Genomic DNA, 21,390 nt, shown 5'->3' with positions numbered 1-21,390 from the left:
TTAAAAGACTGAATAGAGTCCGATGCGCGTATATGAAAGGGAAGTGTATTCCATAACCTAGGTGCTGCAACGGCGAAGGCACGATCACCTCTGGTTTTCAAACGAGACCTGGGTTGCACTAAGAGCAGTTGGTCAGATGATCTTAGTGCTCTTATGGGGCTATATGGGCAGAGAAGATCAGCTAGGTAATCAGGTGCCATATTATTTAGAATTTTGTAAGTAAGCAATAAAACTTTAAAATCAATTCTAAATTTAATGGGAAGCCAGTGTAAGTTTGCCAAAACAGGGGTAATAGAATCGTACTTTTTTGAGCCAGTCAAAAGGCGAGCTGCGGCATTTTGAACTAGCTGCAGCAGTTGAAGAAGGGAGAGTTGTAGACCCATATACAAGGAGTTACAGTAGTCTAGCCTTGTAGTAATGAAGGCATGAATAAGTTTCTCCAAATCCTTGTAGGGAATATAAGATTTAGCCTTGGAAATTAGGCGTAGTTGATGAAAGCTAGATTTAACCACACTGGATACCTGTTTATCTAGTTTAAATGAGCTATCCATAATGACTCCGAGGTTCCTAACAGCGTCAGTAAGATGACTAGCAGCAGGACCAAGTATGTCATTCAGCCGTCCTGGGGATGTATCTCTGTCAAAGACAATAATTTCTGTCTTCTTCTCGTTTAATGTAAGAAAATTTTGTGATAGCCATTCCTTAACATCCCTTAAATAATCAAGCAGAAGATGTAATGAGGAGGACGCAAGTCCTGTCAGATGAAGATAAATTTGAATATCGTCAGCATAACAATGGAAAGAGACATTATGTTTAGCAAATATGGAACTCAAAGGCAACAAGTACAAGGAAAACAACACAGGACCCAACACCGAGCCCTGGGGGACACCACAACGAAGGAGAGCAGGTGTGGAAGAATATTTTCCTATCATGACTGAGAATGACCTATTAGAGAAATAGGATTTAAACCATGTGAGGACAGTTCCTTTAAGGCCAACTACTTGTTCAAGCCTTGTCAAGATAATATCATGGTCAACAGCGTCAAATGCTGACGTCAAATCCAGTAAGACTAAGATTGCGGGACACCCCGTGTCAGTAATTAGAAGCAGGTCATTGAAAACCCTTAATAAAGCAGTTTCAGTACTATGGCGCTGTCTGAATCCAGACTGAAATTTTTCATATAGACCATTTCTCTCTAGATAAGTCTGAAGTTGTTGAAGCACTATTTTCTCTAGGATTTTTGACAAAAAAGGAAGTTTAGAAATCGGTCTGTAGTTCGCTAGCGTATTGTGATCAAGGCTGGATCTCTTTATGACTGGTTGCACGACTGCATGTTTAAAGGCAGTCGGAACACAGCCAGATGACAATGATAAGTTCATTAAAATTAGGATACAAGGCCCGATAGTATCGAACGCCTCCTTAATTATGCGCGAAGGGATGGTGTCAAGCAAAGAGTTTGAATTTTTCTGGGTATTAATTAATTCTTTTAACGTCGTGAGCGAAGCCAGTTCAAACCGATGGAAGGCAGCTGAACATACTGAGATTGGGGCATGATTTACAATCTCATGGTACACAGAGTCTTACTAAGGATGAGACATTCTATCAATATACAAACGATTGTATACCTCTAAACATAAATGATTATATGTTTCTAAGTACAAATGACAATCCTAAAATATTACTCTTACAACCTCGCTGCAGTTTTCAAAGAAATCTCAGTCTCACAGATTTTGATATCAGAGGTTTTGGCGTCTCCTGCCTCTCCAATACCAAAATATGGGAAGAGTTTCTCAGTGAAAGTGTCTCTGTGAGTGCAGATCAGAGTCATGTCTTCAGGGTCATAGAAGGACACCTCCCCCCTGTCATAGTCCAGCTGGACTCTGATCCTCTGGAGACTCTTCTTCACTCGCACAGTTTTACCATCACTATTATTGTATTCTCCACTGCGATGGAATAAACACCAGATTCCATATTTTGGTGAAACAAAAAACTCTCCCTTCCTCTCAACAGACTCTTTAGCTAAACCTATAACCCAGACAGGATGGTCTCCCACCTCCACCTCCCAGCTGTGTTTCCCTGAGCTGAAACCCTCAGAGCCAAAAATATTGGCATACTTATTGTTTCTCTCTGGATTATCAGGAAGCTGCTGATTTGTGTCTCCTTGTGTCACACTGGTCAGATCATCAGACAAATAGAGCCAGCAACTTGCAGTGTTTGGGTCCAGAATGACAGGACTGAAGTGGACCTTCTCCTTCATCTTCTCCCACACTCTGAAGGACAGGTTGCCCAGGTGTTTGGCCACATCTATCAGTGCTCCTGAGACCAGCTGTGGATCTGACACTGAGCTCTGGGCTCTGGCTCTGCTCTGAGTGTCTTTATAACTGCTGAGGAATGGCACGCTGTGTTTCTGCAGCTCTTCTTCAACAGCAGAGATGCTGTCTGACAGAGAGGAGATCTGCTCCTCAATCATCTTCATCTCTCTGCTGATAGTCCTCCCCTTCTGCTCCTCTTCCTCCCTCAGAGCTGCCAGTCTGGACTCCTCTTCCTCTTTCAGGAACTGCTGGAGCTTGTTGAACTCTGCTCTGATCTGCCTCTCTGTGGACAACAGCTGCTTCTTGGAGTGTTGAATCACTTCATTGTATGTTTCCTCCACTTGTTTGTATTTGTTCCTCTTGTCCTGCAGAGACTTTAAGTCAGATTTCAGCTGCTCCTTCAGGTCACTGACTGCTTCTTCTACAGGAACCACTTTGTGACTCTGGTGGAGAGAAAACTCACACACAGGACACACAGCTCTGTCTTCATCCTCACAGTACCAGTAAGGGACGTCTGGATATTTATCACACACCACCTCCTCCTTCTCTTCCTCCTCTTGTTGAGGTAAGCTCTCACTGTGCCTCTTAGCAAATGAGTCAGCAAGTTCTTTGAGAGAAACGTTTATAGATGGTTCATCTCTTGAAGATTTTCTTTTACAAATGGGACAGTTTTTGTTTTTAGCTTGTTCCCAGAATTTCTGCAGGCAGCTTGAACAGAAGTTGTGGCTGCAGCTCAGAGACACAGGATCTCTGAAAGTCTCTGAACACACATGGCAGCTCAGGTAACCTTCTAAAAGCAATTTCTCAGCCATCCCTGATAACTTAAAGGACAAGACTCACCTAAATACAGTCCCTTTGACTTTTGAGCTAATTTGTATTCGTCCGTACAGATCCCAACCTTTAATGTAATGTGTTCCGCTCAAAGCGACAAAGTGACTCTGTAGGTTTCATTTACTCTGTTACTGGTGGAGCTGAAATCAATGACCCCACCGTTTCACTCTGTCCTGACTAGATGGTGCAGTTTCTCACAGTGTTAAAGAAATACTGCATCAGACATGCTGATAGCTTCTCTATGTCTCCTAAGTTGTGCAGAAATAATATTCACATGTGTTCTCATATGATTTTTGTTAACTGAGCTTTTCAAAGCCCCTCTTTCAAGCCAACAATTAGCCATAAACAATTTTCTTTTTATTAAAATTCCCTCAGTCCTATCCTCACTGTGTGTCATTTTCACCCCTTTGAACATTTCACTGTGAGGTCTTTTTGTTATCAGTTTTCACTCTTTGTAAATCAAAACACTTGTGGTACCCTACCACAGCTACACACTGGTGAAGAAGTGTATTTTGCACATTTTTTATGTTTCATACAACAGCTGTAGTACTGAAGTTGTTTATATATTTGGGGGCAGAGTGTTGGAACCTATCCCAGGAGTCAGGTTTAAAGGTCGGCTACACTCTGGACAGGTGACAGCAAACTCCACAAAGAAAGCCCCCAGCATGGATTTGAACCCAGGACATTATAAAGTGTGAGGTGACATGAAGTTTTTTCCAACTGACGTTTATCAAAATTAGTATTTAAAGACCAATAATTTATGTATAGGGAAAGATGCAGCACTCTCCACTTTAAAATCCCATTCTCTCTTCTGAGAATATGTTAAACAACCAAGATTGAACCTAATCACATAACTTTAAAAAGAGGCTATTTAAAAAAAAAAGAAAAAAAGCTGTGGCTTTATATTTGCTGTGACCTAAATAAGTATCATGTACAGTTTATAATGTACTTTATGTAACTTTTAATTAGAATTAATAAAGCAGAACATTTGTCACCTTACAGCTTTTATCACATTTTGTTGAGATGGTGAAAATTTTGTTAAATAAATGTTTTTATTTTTTTCACACTGAGCAGCTGACATGTTGTACTGCACTCATGTCTCGTCCCATAAACTGGTTTCACCCTGCTCTAAAACAAACAGTCAACAGGACACATGTTTTTACTTGTTTTTACTTTGGTTTTGCTTTATTTTCTACTAAATGCTGGTATACTCGACCTTTCTCTCTCTATTTTCTCAGCTTTTTAAGTGCATAAAACTATTTTTGTCTCAAGATGATATAATGAAGATGATTATAATGATAAGAAATATTATATATAGATTATAGCACTGAGGATGACTATGAGGAAGTTGACAGTTATAATAATGCATTGGATTTATATAGCGCTTTTCAAGGCACCCAAAGCGCTTTACAATGACATTATTCATTCACGCTCACATTCACACACTGGTGGAGGCAAGCTACGGTTGTAGCCACAGCTGCCCTGGGCCAGACTGACAGAAGCGAGGCTGCCATATCGCACCATCGGCCCCTCTGGCCAACACCAGTAGGCGGTAGGGTAAAGTGTCTTGCCCAAGGACACAACGACCAGGACAGAGAGGCCGGGGATCGAACCGGTGACCTTCCGGTTACAGGTGCCCTTCCCAACCCCCTGAGCCACGGTCGCCTCAAATGATGGTGATGCTCCTCTATGGGGCTCTGTGTTGCCAGTGCAGACTGGCTGCCTTTTGTACATAGCTGAGTGACCGTCAGCACCAAGAGTCACTGCTGCTTCAAAGAGTAAAGATGCTCCAGCAGGGGGCGCTGTCACACAGAATAAAGCACAAACACACACTGACGGCAGCTTGATGCTTCTAATGTAGCTGCAGAATAACTTTAGATCAAACAGACAATCCAGTCAGAGACATCAGCAGTTCATCAGTGTAGAAGAAGAACCAGCTTCCATTCAGATTATTGATCAGGGCTGCACAGTTAGGACTAAAATGGCACTGATGCCTCTAATAAATCATCATTCTGTATGAATTATCAAAGGTGAAATAAGGAACAGTAATTCATTGTGCAGCCCTACATATAAACTACATGAAGTGTCCTCTTGAGGCCAGTGTGAGCTCTGCTGCCTTCCTGTTATTTAGTCAGATGAAGCATCACTGAGATGAGCTGGAGCCACTCTGAACTTCTGCCATCTTCTTTTTACAGTCACTGACTGAGCTGCACTGACAACACTGAGCCGGCTTCTCTTCATAGGGTGTCTTTCACTCTTTCCCCACTCCCTCTGTTTCCAACCTTGTTCCATCATTTCTCTGCAGTTGGCTCTTTCTACTTTCCCTTTGTCTCTTTTTGTCACTTTGGGTTTCTTCTGTATAATAATATTAATCCTCTAGTTCTCTGATTCTTCTGATTATTGCTCTGTTCTCTTCCGTGCTTCACGTGTTTCTCTAACTTCAAGAAAATGTGTTAAGGTGTTATCAATAAAATGACAGTTTAAATAGAAAGTTCAGCGTCCTTCTGTGTTTACAGACACATCAGACTGCAGCCAGGCTTTGATATATTTTACTGACAGAAAAAAATTAACAGGAGTTTAACACCATTTGTTTTAATTTATCTAATTAGCTTTTGTATTTAAACTATTATTTTCCAAATAACATCACTTTAGTTTTATTCAAATTTAATGATAATTTGTTTTTATCAAGCCAGAACTTCACTTTACTTATTTCATTTGTCATCTCATCCAATAAATGCTGCAGATCATCACCAGAGTAGAAAATGTTTGTATCGTCAGCAAAGAGATATAACTTTTGCTATTTTCATTCTGTCTGGAAATAGACCAGTTTGAAATGATAAATTACATATGTAACCACTATCATATCAATATCATTACAATCGAAAGATTTTTGATTTTTAAATTTTTTGACAATTTCAGAAACTTCATTTTCATCAACGGCTGTGCGAAACATTGAATGAGGATTTCTGTCTATCAGTATATCCGGTTTTTCCTCTGGTTTCACAGGATCAGTGATTGTTCTTGCTAAATTTGGTCCAGCAGTTACAAAGAATTCATTAAAGCTGGTTGCCACAACATCCATGTTGTATTCCTCATGGTCATTATCAATGAAATACTTGAGTTAGTTCTTTCATCTAGCCCATAGGTGTCAAACTCTGGCCCGCGGGCCAAATTTGGCCCGCAGCCTAATTACATTTGGCCCGCGAAGCCATGCCAAATTACTATTAGAGCTGGCCTACTGGTATTATACAGCTAATATATATATATATATATATATATATATATATATATATATATATATATATATATATATATCGTTTAGTATTAAGCTTTGCTTGTTCCATATTCAGTTTTTCAGCAAAACTTGTTTGAGTCCATAAGAAAAGATTCATTCTTATATCTGGAGGAAGATTTTTTTTTCAATAAATATTAATGTTAGCCCACGACTTTGTTCCAGTTTTGAATTTTGGCCCACTGTGTATTTGAGTTTGACACCCCTGATCTAGCCCCACGTTTTATAACACTGTTCAGTATTTCCCATAATCTTGTAATATTATTTCTATAATTATCTAATTGCTTCTTATAGTATTCCTTTTTACAATATCTAAGTATATTTATTCACCTATTTTTATGTCTTTTGTATGTGATTTCAGCATCTTCAGTTCTCTTTCTTAAGAAATCTTAGTATAGAGTGTTTTTCTTTATACATGCATTTTGCAGACCTTTTGTTATCCATGGACAGTGCATATATTTATGTTTCCTACTATACTGCTTTATTGGACAGTTGGTACAATAATGTAAATATTCTAAGGAATTCATCATACGCACTATTAATATTGTGTTTCTATACATTGTGTTAATAAATTCCTCAGTGGTTTTATGTTTATTTGGGATTAGCAAATCAATATTAAGATCTCCACAAATGAAAAGTTTTTCTGAGCTAATTCTGTAAATGTTTCTTCTATCCAGTCTTTAAATGTCTCAATACTACTACTTGGAGCTCTGTATATACAGCTAATGATTACATTTGTACTTTTTTCTTTAAGAATTTCAACTGTTATACATTCCAGTACATTATCAATTACTATCGTCATCTCATCCAGATTAAATTTCAAAGATTTGTCCACATACAAGGCCACTCCTCCTCCACCTTTGTTTCGTCGAGTTATAAATGTGAATTCACAAGCCTCCAGTTCAAAGTCTGTTCCTTTTTCCATATTGGTCCAAGTTTCTGATAAGGCAATGACACTAAATGGATGTGAAAACTGGTTAAGATATTCTTTGATATGATTAAAATTAGCATATAGACTTCTACAGTTCAAGTGGATAACTAATCATTTATTCTCAGTTTTAATCCTCTGATTGTACTCTTCATTTGTATAGTAGCAGCAGTCGTTATTGATAGATGAGAAGAAGTTGTCTGGATCTGTTTCATATTCCAAGTCCTGTGTATTGTGATCCATATAGTTAAATGTTTTCAGTTCTAGTTGATCATGTTCTGCAACTGTCTGACTGGTGCAGCTGTTTCTTCCAGATGTAGCTGAGTTGTTCCTTCCAGTGTGTGTCATAAGTAAGTAAGTGGTTGTTTGCTACTTTGTTTCTAGTCCAGATCATGTTGCTCACTGATATTTTTCGAGATCCACCATGTTTTTAATGGTCAGAACTTTCGCTTCCTCTCCATTTAGTTTAATATTTTACAGTTTGTTGTCCAAGTACTTTGAATTTTTCCCAGCTTCTTAAGGTATCGCACGTTTTTGGCTATTTCACACTGCAAAAACAGCTATACTTGAAACAAGCCAAATATTCTTAAATCTGACAAAATTTTCTTGTTTTGAGCAAAAAAATCTGCCAATGGGGTAAGCAAAAGTTGCTTGACTAGAATTCTTAAAACTAGCAAATTAACCTAACTGCCATATGCCTTTTAACTAGACAAAATTGTCTAAAATGTATGCTTGATTCAAGAAAATGTGACTTATTATAAGTAAAAGACACTTTGATATTTAGAAAATCTGTACCTAAAATGAGTATTATGCTTTCTTGAACAAGCTGTTTTCAAGAATTATTTGCTTACATTAAGATTCTACACCTTAATTTAGATTTTTCACATAAAAAAAACACCTTACTATAGGACAAATTTTCTTAAAACTGAATTGTTTCTTTCTTGATTGAGCTAACTATAAGAATTATGTTTCGAGTCTGAGAACAATAATCAGCCAAAATTCCTGAGAATAAGACACCATCTCTTCAAAAAGCTACTAAAAATAAGGGAATTTATCTTAAATTAAGACAGCAAAAGCACTCTTAGTTTTTGTGCTTTATTGACACTGCAATGGGTCAGTAACTCACTGAGGTCTGTTCCAGGAGAATCATGTCTAAAATTATACATTTCAGCAGGGTACTGTATAACATGGCCAATACAAGAAGTGCATATTCCAGATACTCTTAACATGACATGGCTGGTATCAAAAATAAATTTTGCTGAAGCTTAAAACAATCACTATTGCAAATCCTATATTACATAACATTTTAGAAGAACAAGTTTAACAACCACACAAACAAACATGTGTTTTACATTTGAACAACTTTTCTAGAGAAAAGAAAAAAAGAAAAACAATCTCACTGACTAACACTGAGTCTGATAAACAAGGCAGATGGAGTCTGTCATCTGAGAGACTCACTCAATGAATGACTTCCACTCACCAAGAGCCTTCCTGTAAGAGGGGGTTGAATCTGTGTTTGGTTAGATGTTCATCGATAAAGACGTTAGATCGTTTTAATTTTCTTTCTTGTTTCAGCAGTGTGTTCTTGTGCTTTCGATTTACAAACCTTAATATAATAGCAGGTTTGTTGTCGTTCTTCCTGGGAAGAGGGTGGCATGCTTCGACAGAGTTACAGTCCACGTCAATCCCTTTGGACTGCAGGAAAGCAGCCACCTGTTGTTCCGTGGTGCTACTGTCCAGCTCCCCAGGTTCCTCACTGCTGTCAGCGGTCACTGTTTGAGCCTATGACCGGGCTTTAATATGGAGCCCAGTGATGATAAAGTCCTTTGTCCCAGAGTATTGTTTAAGGTCAGCGACCCTACTTTCAGGGTATGCAATCTTTTTCTGTTTTTCTGCATTTTGGATGCGGAGGAGCTTTACCCCCTACACAATGTCAAGGATACTTTTCTGCTGCAACCTGATAGTGGGAATTTCCTCCATTACGAAGTCAAGAAACTTTTTAATGTCCTTGACTTCCTCACCTGTCGGAGTCCTCCTCGGCCCATGTTATCTGTTTCCACATAAACAGGTTCAGTCAGCTGCGGTCAGCTGTTAGCTTTGTCAGCTCTTAGCCTGATAGCTTGTTGGCTAGCCTGCAATTACCTCTTCAACTTTGACTGGACTTCTTAAAAACAAAATAAATACTGTAAATAAACCAAACCCAAATAATTTATACTCTTGTACTCTTGGATGTGTACAAAACTGAGTGACAAGTGCTGATCTGTTTTTATTATTAACCCAACTGTGAGTTTTGTAAATCGGGCCTCTGACATATGCCCTCCATACAATAATAATTCAAAAGAAAAACAAGTAAAAAAGTAAACTAAATTGAAACTGTTTTAAACAAAAACTAAACTGATATGAACAAACCCAGGGAGGAAACTAACTGAAAGTAAAATAAATTAATGGTAATAACTTTGCAACAACTAAAACAGATCTCTTACAAATAATCAGTCGTCATTTAAACAAACTTGAGGAGAAATATAAATCGTGTCAGAGATTATTAAGCAATGACAGAATTGTAAAACTGATAGGTTTGTAGCTTGAACCTATTCGCTGGAACGTTGAAGGCAATGTGATTACACAGCAAGCAAGACACGAGTAGGCAACATTCTTTATGTTTCACGTGCACGGGAGAGAACTGGACAGGCGCCGTTCCTTCGCTTGACCCCAGTTGCTCTCGTCCGTTCCCCCGTAACACTGCTCTTTTATTGTGGTTACATGAATATGCATAGGTTCATTAACATATGACATCTTATAGGTATACATGTGAACAAGGAATACCTTGTGTGTGTGTGAGCTGCTGACCAAAAGGGTCATAAAGCAGGAACAACATCCTAGGTCACAAAGAGGGTAACCTCCCCACACCCAATCTATGGTTCACCCTAGATAACACAGTGAAGCCATACAAAGGGCAGGAAGTTTTACCACATCAGACCTTCACAAGGATGTTTGCCTGTGATAAAACACTACAGCCCCCCACTCAGAACCTCGAGAATCTGGGGAGGGGAGAACAAAAGAATTCCTTTCAACACACAGTTAAAGTACAAATGGTAAGAATAAAAATGACAAACATTTAACAATTCACTCTAACAAAAACAGTCTCAAAAAATGCTTATTAAATAAAAGTATATAAGAGCTGATACTGACATGGTAAAGAAATAACAAGGGAATCATGACTGTCTGGTCAATTCCATACATTATTCTATTTTAAGAAGTTCGAAAACAAAACTAAAAAACAAGGCTAAAATATCAGCATGTTAACTGTTAAAAAACTACAACAAACAAACAAAAAGGTCAAATCAGACTATCGTTTTATATGTATAATATATTCTGTAAAGTCACATTTCCATTTATTCGCAGGGGATATACTGTAGTTTTTTTTTAAAAATGGTAAACAAAAATGTCAAAAAAAAATCTTAAATAGAGAGAGAAAAACAATCACTTCAACCTCATCGATAATTACAAAGGAATCTCAGTCTGACACATTTTGTCAGAGGTTTTGGCGTCTCCTGCCTCTGCAATATTAAAATATGGGAAGAGTTTCTCAGTGAAAGTGTCTCTGTGAGTGTAGATGTGAGTCATGTCTTCAGGGTCATAGAAGGACACCTCCCCCCTGTCATAGTCCAGCTGGACTCTGATCCTCAAAATATTCTTCTTCACTGTCACAGTCTGACCATCATCATCATCAGTGTATCTTTCACTGCGATGCAGTAAACACCAGACTCCATCTTTTGCTGAAGGAGACTGCTGGTTCTTGTCCACTGACTCTGTAACTAAACCTACAATCCAGTGATGATAATCCATCCACAAAACAAAAAAGGTTTTGATTGTACTAACAAAAATAAATAAATATATACAGCATGCAGCCCTGTCAGTACTGATATACACAGTAAACGAATAACAGATGAATTACTGCATCAGTATTTGGTCCTTTCTACACACTGATTGACATAAAGTGCTTGTGCCAGAGGTGGCAGGACTGAACGGATGGACTTTGCAGCACTGAAAACTGATTTTGTGGAGGTTTGACTTTTCATCAGCTCCACTCTACTTTGCTCATCCACCATTGGCTGCCTTCACATTTGTCTCGCCCCTATTGGTCAGACCAAGATAGAAAAAGACCGCTCAGTCGTCTTGGTGAACAGTCCTCAGGTTTTAATTTATTTTGAATATTTATTTATTTATTGTAGTCGACATTTTTACTGTGCTTATTTTTCTTTTTCTTTTCCTATTGTACAAATCATGCACTTGTGCAAGTACTGTCTGCAGTTGTTTAAAGAGACGATGCTTCATGTCAAAAACATGACTGCTTTAAATGGATAGTACACCCAATCTGCATTCTGCATGTGTTTTTGTGTAACGACCAACATGGTGGAAATGACTTTTGCTTTTTCTGCTGTTTTTCTTCTGGAGATTTACATTTTTTGCTGTTTTATGTTGTCCAGTTTTTCCTTCTACTTAATGTCATTACCACTTTTACAGAGTGGGATACATGTTTGCTTTTAAATTCATATGATGCAGGACTGTATTTTGTGTTAACTCGCCCACCAAACACTTCGCCTTTTTGATAGGATGGTGAAGATTTTGTCAGATTAACGTTTTGTTTATTTCCTGCAGTGAACAACAGAGATGTTGTATCATACTCGTGTTCATATCTAGTTCAGCCTGTTCTAATACTCAAAGGTCAAAGGTTACCTTTGACCACACATATGTGCGTGACCGTGCTAACATGACCCTGACCCCCTCCAGAAAAAGAAGAAAAAGCAGCATGTACAGTACAAAGGTGTCGTTCTTCTGTTCTTCTTTGTGTGTTTCTAAACTTTAAAATCATGATGAGATTCACATATTTAAAATGAGGGAGTTCACAGTATTACAAACTGCAACTAACAAGCAGAGTGACCAAGTATCAGCTGCTTTCAAAATGTTCAGTGTTTTCATCATAACATCTTCAGTCAGTTTTGTAAATCGTAAATTTGTCAAATACAGCAGGTGTCCAAAAAGAAGAAAAGAAAGGAGAACAGAAAACACCCACATTATTGCTACTGTTTCTTTCACTGAAACAACCAAATGATGAATCAGTCAAATAGTTATTTAAATAGTTTTTGGTCAGTCATAGTCACTGTGATTTGGAGTGACCACCAGAAAAGTTTCAGATCAGGCCCTTAACCTTAAATGACAAGAAATGAATACATGATTGTTCTGTGTTTCAGTCATCAGCAGTTCATGTTGTACATTTCTTTTACTCTAAGAAGTATTTCAGTGATTTCTCACATAGAAAGAAATTGATGGAATTGATCAAAGATTGAAAGATTAAAAAAATACATTCACAATCATTTACACAAAAATTAAAAATAAACCAAAAAAAAAGAAAAAAGAAAAAAGAAAATTACTGAGATCTCACTGAACTATGATGAAAACTCCCTTAGACTGTTTTGGCATCTCCTGCTTTTCAAATATTAAACGTGTCTCAGTGAAAGTGTCTCTGTGAGTGTAGATGTGAGTCATGTCTTCAGGGTCACAGTCTGACCAACAACATCTGTATATTGTCTATTGTTATATTAGAAACACCAAATGTCTAACTTTGGTAAAGCAGGATATTCTTCCTTCCTGTTAACTGAGCCTGTAATTCTATTAACTTTTATTTATATGATGCTAAATCAGAACAACATTCACCTTAAGAAGTTTTATATTGTAAGGGAAAGACCCTACAATAATACCAAGAAAACAAAGAAAATCCCAACAGTCATATGACTCTCTATGATTTTCAGTGATGGGAATAACGGCGTTACAAGTAACGGCGTTACTAACGGCGTTACTTTTTTCAGTAACGAGTAATCTAACTAATTACTATTCCTATCGTTACAACGCCGTTACAGTTACTAACAAGGTAACGCGGTCCGTTACTATTTTTCAACAAACAGTTGAAGCTGTGTTCAGTTCACCGCATCTTATATCAGCTGCAGGAAGTAGCTGTAAGTAATCTGGGCGCTACAGCTTTAAGCAGCTGCGCGCTCCCGCACGGACGGTAATCACGATCACTGTCTAGCACAACACCTGGAGCTAAGGAGGCAAAACAATCGAGTGCTGCTGTTTGACTGAGGAAGAATAAAGTATTCGTGGTAAGCCGATCACATGACCACTTAAAGACAAAGCAACAAGGTGCTAGTTTATAAATTGTGTCGATAGGCCACGTAAAACCAGAGTCATGATAAACGATATATACGCGGCGTTTTTTCCTCAATAGTTTCGCCACGTTAGCGCTAGCAAGCACTCTCTGCTTATGAGCAAAAAAACAAAACAAAACAGGGGAAGTTTTAGGAGTGACGGAGAGAGAAAGAGAGAGGGAGAGAGAGAAAGAGGGAGAGAGAAAGAGAGAGGGAGAGAGAGCAGGAAAAGAGAGAGAGAGAAAGAGAGAGCGAGTTTTGAGATGTGAGATTTGTGACGTTTAGCATGTTTGGAGTGTGTAGTTAATGTGTTGTCTTGTGTAGTTAGTGTGTAGTGTTGTGGATAGTTTTGTGTTGTGTGTCAGAACAATGAGGCGACTGCTGTCTCCAGGTAGAAACAGCAGTGATACACCTGCTGCTGTCAGACCTGCAGGTATCAGGCTGTGATGTTCTCCTTTATAGTGGACAGAAATGATTTTTTTGGAGTGGCACAAATAATTTGTGGCATCTTATTGAAGAACAGCTGATTGTTCTGTAAATAGTTTGAAATGGTTATTTAAAAAAAGGGTAAAAGGTAAATGGATGCAAATAACTTTGTTGTTTGCAAAACTTGTGCATAGGATTTTAAAATTGACAATTAATATTTGCATTTGAAGTTATAAAATATGATTCATTAAACATGTTTATGGTTGTTACAGTAAAAATATAACTTTTTCTACTCTGATTTTATGTTTTTTGTCTGATTTTAGATCAATTCTGGTTATACAGTATGACAAAATGAGAACATAACTGTAAATTCAGGCACGTGAGGTTGCGCTAAAAAGAATGATACCAAACAAGGCAAAGCAAATAGTTTTTAAAGGTAAAATGTGGAGAGAAAATCAAGAGTAGTAAAAAAATGGCCAATTATACCCTGGACGCCAGAGGGTTAAACGTTCTTTGTTTTTTGTTTTTTAAGTAACGCAATAGTTACTTTTCCAAGTAATTAATTACTTTTAGAATATTGTAACTCAGTTACTAACTCAGTTACTTTTTTGAAGAAGTAACTAGTAACTATAATTGAATTACTATTTGAAAGTAACTTGCCCAACACTGATGATTTTGGGCTTTGGCAACAGTAGGAAGGAAAAACTCCCTTTTAGCAGGAAGAAGCCTCCAGCAGAACCAAGTTCAGGGAGTGGGCAGCCATCTGCCACTTGTAGTCAAAGTAAAAACAAATAAAGGAACAAACATAATCAAACAGAAAGTCTAGTCAGAGACATCAGCAGTTCATCAGAAATTAAACAGAGACTGTTTGTGCAGCCCTACACATAAACTACATGAAGTGTCCTCCTCTTACTTTCCCTTTTATCTCTTATTGCCACTTTGGATTTCTTCTGTACAATAATATTAATCCTCTAGTTCTGTTTCCTCAGATTAGATGCTTTATTCTCTTATATGCTACATGTGTTTCTCTAACTTCAAGAAAATGTTTTAAAGTGTTATCAATAAAATGACAGTTTAAATAGAAAGTTCAGCGTCCTTCTGTGTTTACAGACACATCAGACTGCAGCCAGGCTTTGATATATTTATTGACAGAAAATAATCCAGGAAATCAGGGAACTCATGTTTCCAACATTTTCATCATATTTGCTCTGGAGGTAAAAAAGAGGAAATCCACAGTTAACAAGACTAAATCCTGAATGTGCTGATGTGATCTGGAACATGAAGTGAGAGTTCACAGAAACACACTGGAACAAACAGCAGCTCCAACTGTACAAATGTTCAACAATTATGAAATAAATGTTTTGGGTCAGTCAGTAGCAAAGAAAACAGTGTCTGTATCTGACAAAGTAATTTAAACAGAACTTAGGAACAATCTAAAAAACAAAGAATGAGCTTTAGTTTGTATGAATACAACTGAATAAATGTCAGACAGTCAACATTATTCTGCAATGACACATTTTAAAGAAAAACATGGCTGAACTATTACACCAATGTACACAGTTTGGTTTATTTTGCAACTTAATGCAAAACATGCTAAACACATTTAGATGAAGCAAATGACTTAAATTAATCACTGACAGTTAAGTATTAAAAGAAGACATTAGGATTATTTATGAGTCAAGTCTATTCATCATTTTGAAACCATTAAAACACAAATTGTCACGATGCTGTTATTAGCTGATGTGGATCTAAATAACTGATGAAGGAAAGGAAAGGGACATTTATCAGTGCTTGTTTATTAATGTCTGACACATGGAGGTATGTTCTACTTCGCACTGTTTAAATGTTTAAAAACTGTTTCATGAACACCCAATGACTTGAAACTGCTATATATTTGTCAAAAAAGGCAAAAAAATCAACCAAAAAAAGAACAAATAAATATAAAGTTTAAAGGACCTTCAAACTGAATTTGCAAGAAAACAAAGCAAAAATAACTTTTATCATTTAATTTTACTCTCTGTGTTTTGAAAATGATTTTTATCACATTGTATAAAATGCTTGATATACTAATCTTTCTTTCTTCAATTTCACATAAAAAATAAAAACAGGAGTTGCCTAAATTGAAAAACAAACAACCACAAAACAAGCTGTAACTAAAAGGATGAGACAAGAGAAAAAAAGTTCACAGAGAACTCGTTTTCAGAGAAATCTCAATCTGACAGATTTTGATATCAGAGGTTTGGGCGTCTCCTGCATTTCCAATGTAAAAATATGGGAAGAGTTTCTCAGTGAAAGTGTCTCTGTGGGTGTAGATCAGAGTCATGTCTTCAGGGTCATAGAAGGACACCTCCCCCCTGTCATAGTCCAGCTGGACTCTGATCCTCTGGAGACTCTTCTTCACTGTCACAGCACCATCACTATTACTGTATTCTCCACTGCGATACAATAAACACCATACTCCACATTCTGGTGACGCAAAATACTCTCCCTTCCTGTCAACTGACTCTTTACATAAACCTATAACCCAGTCAGGATGGTCTCCCACCTCCACCTCCCAGCTGTGTTTCCCTGAGCTGAAACCCTCAGAGCCAAAAACAGTTATGTAATAAATGTTTCTCTCTGGATTATCAGGAAACTGCTGTTTTGTGTCTCCATGTCTCACACTGGTCAGATCATCAGACAAACAGAGACAGGCATTTGCAGTGTTTGGGTCCAGAATGACAGGACTGAAGTGGACCTTCTCCTTCATCTTCTCCCACACTCTGAAGGACAGGTTGCCCAGGTGTTTGGCCACATCTATCAGTGCTCCTGAGACCAGCTGTGGATCTGACACTGAGCTCTGGGCTCTGGCTCTGCTCTGAGTGTCTTTATAACTGCTGAGGAATGGCACGCTGTGTTTCTGCAGCTCTTCTTCAACAGCACAGATGCTGTCTGACAGAGAGGAGATCTGCTCCTCAATCATCTTCATCTCTCTGCTGATAGTCCTCCCCTTCTGCTCCTCTTCCTCCCTCAGAGCTGCCAGTCTGGACTCCTCTTCCTCTTTCAGGAACTGCTGGAGCTTGTTGAACTCTGCTCTGATCTGCCTCTCTGTGGACAACAGCTGCTTCTTGATGTGTTCCTTCATTTCATTGTATGTTTCCTCCACTTGTTTGTATTTGTTCCTCTTGTCCTGCAGAGACTTTAAGTCAGATTTCAGCTGCTCCTTCAGGTCACTGACTGCTTCTTCTACAGGAACCACTTTGTGACTCTGGTGGAGAGAAAACTCACACACAGGACACACAGCTCTGTCTTCATCCTCACAGTACCAGTAAGGGACGTCTGGATGTTTATCACACACCACCTCCTCCTTCTCTTCCTCCTTTTCATCCTCATTTTCTTTTTCTGTCTCAGGTGAGCTCTCACTCTGCCTCTTAGCAAAGGAGTCAGCGAGTTCTTTGAGAGAAATGCTTATAGATGGTTCATCCCTTGAAGATTGTCTTTTACAAATGGGACAGTTTTTGTTTTTAGTTTGTTCCCAGAATTTCTGCAGGCAGCTTGAACAGAAGCTGTGGCTGCAGCTCAGAGACACAGGATCTCTGAAAGTCTCTGAACACACGTGGCAGCTCAGGTAATTTTCTAAAAGCAATTTCTCAGCCATCCCTGATAATTTACAGATTATTTAAAGGACAAGACTCACCGAAATACAGTCACTCTGACTTTTGAACTAAATTGTATTCGTCAGTACAGATCCCAACCTTTAATGTAATGTGTTCCCGGGTGATCGTCAAAGTGAGTCTTTAGGTTTCATTTACTCTCTTGTGGGTGGAGCTGATATCAATCACCCTGCATTTCACACTGTCTCCACTAGATGGCGCAGTTTTTCAGAGTGTTAAAGAAATATTGCATCAGACATGATCATCGCCTCTCTGTGTCTGTGAAGTTGTGCAGAAATATTGTTCAGTTGCGCTGCTGTTTTAAAGGCAGGTTAGACACTGAGCAGGTCAACAATCTGTGTCAGGGTTAAAAAAACATAGAGACAGACAGACAATTTAGGATCATCAGTTAACTTAACTTGCATGTGTTTGAACTGTGGGAGGAAGCCAGATTACTCAGACTGAACCCGCAGAGACACAGGAAGAACATCTAAACTCTGCAGAGAAAACCCCCACCCTGAATTTTAACCCAGGAACATGTTGCTGTGAGGTGACAGGACTCACCACTGCATCACTCTTCACTAGGACTAATCTGAAAATGTTTTAAACAACATGCAGTGGTAGGTCAACTGGTAAAGTGTGTGGTGACATTATTTCTTTTCTTTTCTTTTTGCCAAACCAGCATTTTATCCAAATAAAGTTTTAAAGACCAATAATTTATTCTTTGGGAAAGATGCATCACTTACCACTTTAATATCTCATTCTCTGTTCTGAGAATATATCAAACAACCGAGACTGAAACTGATCACATAATTTTTAAGAGACTTTATTCCAACTAAACTCTGTTTCGCAGTTCATGGTGTGTTTTGTTTCCCCTTTAATTAGAAATCATTAATAAGAGCAGCATCTCTTCTTGTCATGACGTCTCTCCTGCTGCCCAGGACCTAATGAATCAGTGTCCAGGGATGCCTCAGTCTACCCTGCAACAGTACAAATCACATCATACAACATGAGCATGCACTGCCTACACTGCCACTAGGAAATCATGATCTCCAGCAGGCCTGGGAATTAATAACCTGGCCCACTCACTCACTCGCTCACTCACTCGCTCACTCACTCACTCACTCAGTAGCTTGCAAGTATAATACATATATATATAATTCATATCTTTAAACTGGACTTACTGTCCAGTACAACCTTCAGGTAACATGAAAATATTATGTTTAAATTTTCTGTCAAAGACATTTATCTATTCATATGATGTAGGACTGTGTTTTGTGTGAACTCTCCCACCAAACACTTCACCTTTTTTATAGGATGGTGAAGATTTTGTCAGATTAACGTTTTGTTTATTTCCTGCAGTGAACAACAGAGATGTTGTATCATACTCGTGTTCATTTCTAGTTCAGCCTGTTCTAATACTCAAAGGTCAAAGGTTACCTTTGACCACACATATGTGCCTGACCGTGCTAACATGACCCTGACGCCCTCCAGAAAAAGAAGAAAAAGCAGCATGTACAGTACAAAGGTGTCGTTCTTCTGTTCTTCTTTGTGTGTTTCTAAACTTTAAAATCATGATCACATATTTAAAATGAGGGAGTTCACAGTATTACACAACTGCAACTAACAAGCAGAGTAGCTGGCCTGTTTTTCTTTGCATGACAGTCAACAGGACACTTGTTTTTACTTGTTTTTTGGTGTTTTTCTTTTTATTTGGGTTCATTTTCTACTGAATGCTGGTATACTCGACCTTTCTCGCTCTATTTTCGCAGCTTTTTAAGTGCATATAACTATTTTTGTCTCAAGATGATGATGAAGATGATTATAATGATAAGGAATATTATATATAGATTATAGCACTGAGGATGACTATGAGGAAGTTGACAGTTATGATGATGATGATGTGATGATGATTATTTGGCATGCTTCTCTATGGGGCTCTGTGTTGCCAGTGCAGACTGGCTGCCTTTTGTACATAGCTGAGTGACCGTCAGCACCAAGAGTCACTGCTGCTTCAAACAGTAAAGATGCTCCAGCAGGGGGCGCTGTCACACAGAATAAAGCACAAACACACACTGACGGCAGCTTGATGCTTCTAATGTAGCTGCAGAATAACTTTAGATCAAACAGACAATCCAGTCAGAGACATCAGCAGTTCATCAGTGTAGAAGAAGAACCAGCTTCCATTCAGATTATTGATCAGGGCTGCACAGTTAGGACTAAAATGGCACTGATGCCTCTAATAAATCATCATTCTGTATGAATTCTGTGTTTACAGACATGTTATTTGGGGGAGGGGGCAAGAGATCAAATTTGATATGTTTTAGTCAATCAGCTTGTTTTTCTGACATTTTTATCATATTTGTTCATCAGGTGAAAAACTGAAAGAAAAAGAAAAAAGGTTAACAAGACTAAATCCAGAATGTGCTGATGTTTTGTTTCACATCTGGAACATGAACGAGTCTGAAAACACAGAACAAACAGCAGCTCCAACTGAAAAAAAAATTAAAATAAAGATAAAAATAAACAAAAATAAACAATAATATGTTGCAATGATTATGTAGCAAAAATTACACATATTTGCTCATATGCTCATCTTTGGTGTCTTTATTTAAACTGTTTTCTCCTGGTTTATTCAGATCAAGGTTACTAGAAACATACTAAAAACTACATGAGAAAAGAAAAACAAGTGTTTAATTAAAAAAGTAAAACCTAGACTCTTTAAAAACAAATTAAATTCTGTGAATAAAACATATCAAAATAATTTATACACTTGTACTCTGGATGTGTACAAGACTGTGTGACAACTGCTGACCTGCTTTTATTATTACACCAACCAGTGGCAGTCCTAGCCTGTTTGGTGCCCTGGGCGAACACTCCCTCTGGCGAGTGACAGATATGAAGAGAGAGAAAGTATGCATAGTATGCAAACGGCTACCAAACAGTCATCATAATTTGTCATACAATGAGAACAGGACAAATCAACAATTGACACTGACTAATCAACATTAAAATCTGTAACATAATGTTTATGTTACAGAGTTTAGTCTGTTACTGTCACTATTTTTACCATTTCTTCTTGGAGCAACTGTAACCCACATAATTTCCTTAGGGATTAATAAAGTATTCTGAATATGATTCTGATTGTTTCAGGATGACCTGCCATTATCCAATGACACATCTGCTTACCTGTATCTTTTGCTCGTTTCTCCTCCTCTTCTTTTCTCATTTTTATAAACTGAGCACCTGATGGCTTTGAACTTTTCTTGTCCATCTTCCATTGGTTTTAATTTTGCACTCCAGTATGAACACCCCTCCCCCAACTCGAGGATCACCATAACATAACCTAATAGACCTACACCTTAGTTCACAGATTCACTTTGTCTAGGGTTTATTTCTGGGATTTCGCACAACCCAGGATTCAAATCATGAATACATAATGGGCTTGGATTTACATCATTATGATTAAAATGTGCTCTATTTGGAAGCAGCATGTCTCCCGGGTTATGTGTGAGACTTTAAATCATCAAACTGTAAATTATAAATTTTAAATTGTTATTACTCCCTTTACCCCTGGTCCTAAAGTGTATATTTATTTTCTTACTCTTCTTATATTTATTGTTTGTTTACTTGCACTGCTGTAACTGGAGCCTCGTTGTCTCGTGTCTCTATATACTGGACTGTATGTAGCGGAGATGACAATAAAGTTTACTTTGACTTCAGCAGTAAACAGGCGCACCGAGGGCTCTCGCGCTCACTTTTC

General features: G+C 38.0%; 2 protein-coding genes across 2 annotated transcripts; both read right to left on the bottom strand.

Moving 5' to 3' along the window:
- Window positions 1-447: 447 nt before the first annotated feature.
- LOC109204381 (nuclear factor 7, brain-like) lies at window positions 448-17,765 on the bottom strand. The gene is made up of 3 exons (XM_019365208.2): window positions 17,647-17,765; window positions 14,909-14,913; window positions 448-3,133 (listed from the first exon to the last, which is right to left on the bottom strand). The coding sequence occupies exon 3, from the start codon at window positions 3,122-3,124 to the stop codon at window positions 1,685-1,687; it is 1,440 nt and encodes a 479-aa protein (XP_019220753.1). The 5' UTR covers window positions 3,125-3,133; window positions 14,909-14,913; window positions 17,647-17,765; the 3' UTR covers window positions 448-1,684.
- LOC106096968 (nuclear factor 7, brain-like) lies at window positions 15,123-17,632 on the bottom strand. Its single transcript, XM_025897111.1, has 2 exons — window positions 17,591-17,632; window positions 15,123-17,242 (listed from the first exon to the last, which is right to left on the bottom strand). The coding sequence occupies exons 1-2, from the start codon at window positions 17,630-17,632 to the stop codon at window positions 16,178-16,180; spliced, it is 1,107 nt and encodes a 368-aa protein (XP_025752896.1). The 3' UTR covers window positions 15,123-16,177.
- Window positions 17,766-21,390: the final 3,625 nt, after the last annotated feature.

The sequence above is a fragment of the Oreochromis niloticus genome, linkage group LG12 (genome assembly GCF_001858045.2).
Source record: "Oreochromis niloticus isolate F11D_XX linkage group LG12, O_niloticus_UMD_NMBU, whole genome shotgun sequence".
Classification (NCBI taxonomy): Eukaryota; Metazoa; Chordata; class Actinopteri; order Cichliformes; family Cichlidae; genus Oreochromis; species Oreochromis niloticus.
The sequence above is the reverse complement of the archived record's forward strand: the minus strand, read 5'-3'. Positions and strand labels throughout refer to the sequence as shown.